The sequence below is a fragment of the Eimeria mitis genome, genomic scaffold (genome assembly GCF_000499745.2).
Source record: "Eimeria mitis Houghton genomic scaffold, Emh_scaff10320, whole genome shotgun sequence".
NCBI lineage: Eukaryota > Apicomplexa > Conoidasida > Eucoccidiorida > Eimeriidae > Eimeria > Eimeria mitis.
Window position 1 is genome coordinate 941 of NW_013567199.1, and position 241 is coordinate 1,181.

Consider the following 241-nt stretch of genomic DNA (forward strand, 5'->3'; position numbering starts at 1 on the left):
CAGCAGCAGCAGCAGCAGCAAGAGGATTCAGGCTGCTGCGCAGCCCGTATGTGGTGCTGTTGGCTACCCCCTCAGCAACTGCTTCTGCTAGTGCTTCGAGCTCTGTGTTGCTGAGCATAACCCCCCGCAGACTAGGTGTGATGTTTTTTCCCTTGCTGCTGCTGCTGCTGCTGCTGCTGCTGCTGCTGCTGCTGTTGTCGCTGCGGGTGTATGCTGCAGCAGGCAGCAAAGCAGAAGCAAC

The 241-nt window shown here is 58.5% G+C and overlaps 1 protein-coding gene across 1 annotated transcript in view; it reads right to left on the reverse strand.

The window, feature by feature from the left end:
- Positions 1-118, reverse strand: part of EMH_0099090 (uncharacterized protein) — a gene marked incomplete at both ends in the record, with an annotated part of 744 nt that extends 626 nt beyond the window's left edge. The window contains one exon of the mRNA XM_013494099.1: positions 1-118. Within this exon, the coding sequence (XP_013349553.1) occupies positions 1-118 (118 nt within the window).
- Between the last annotated feature and the right edge of the window lie 123 nt (positions 119-241).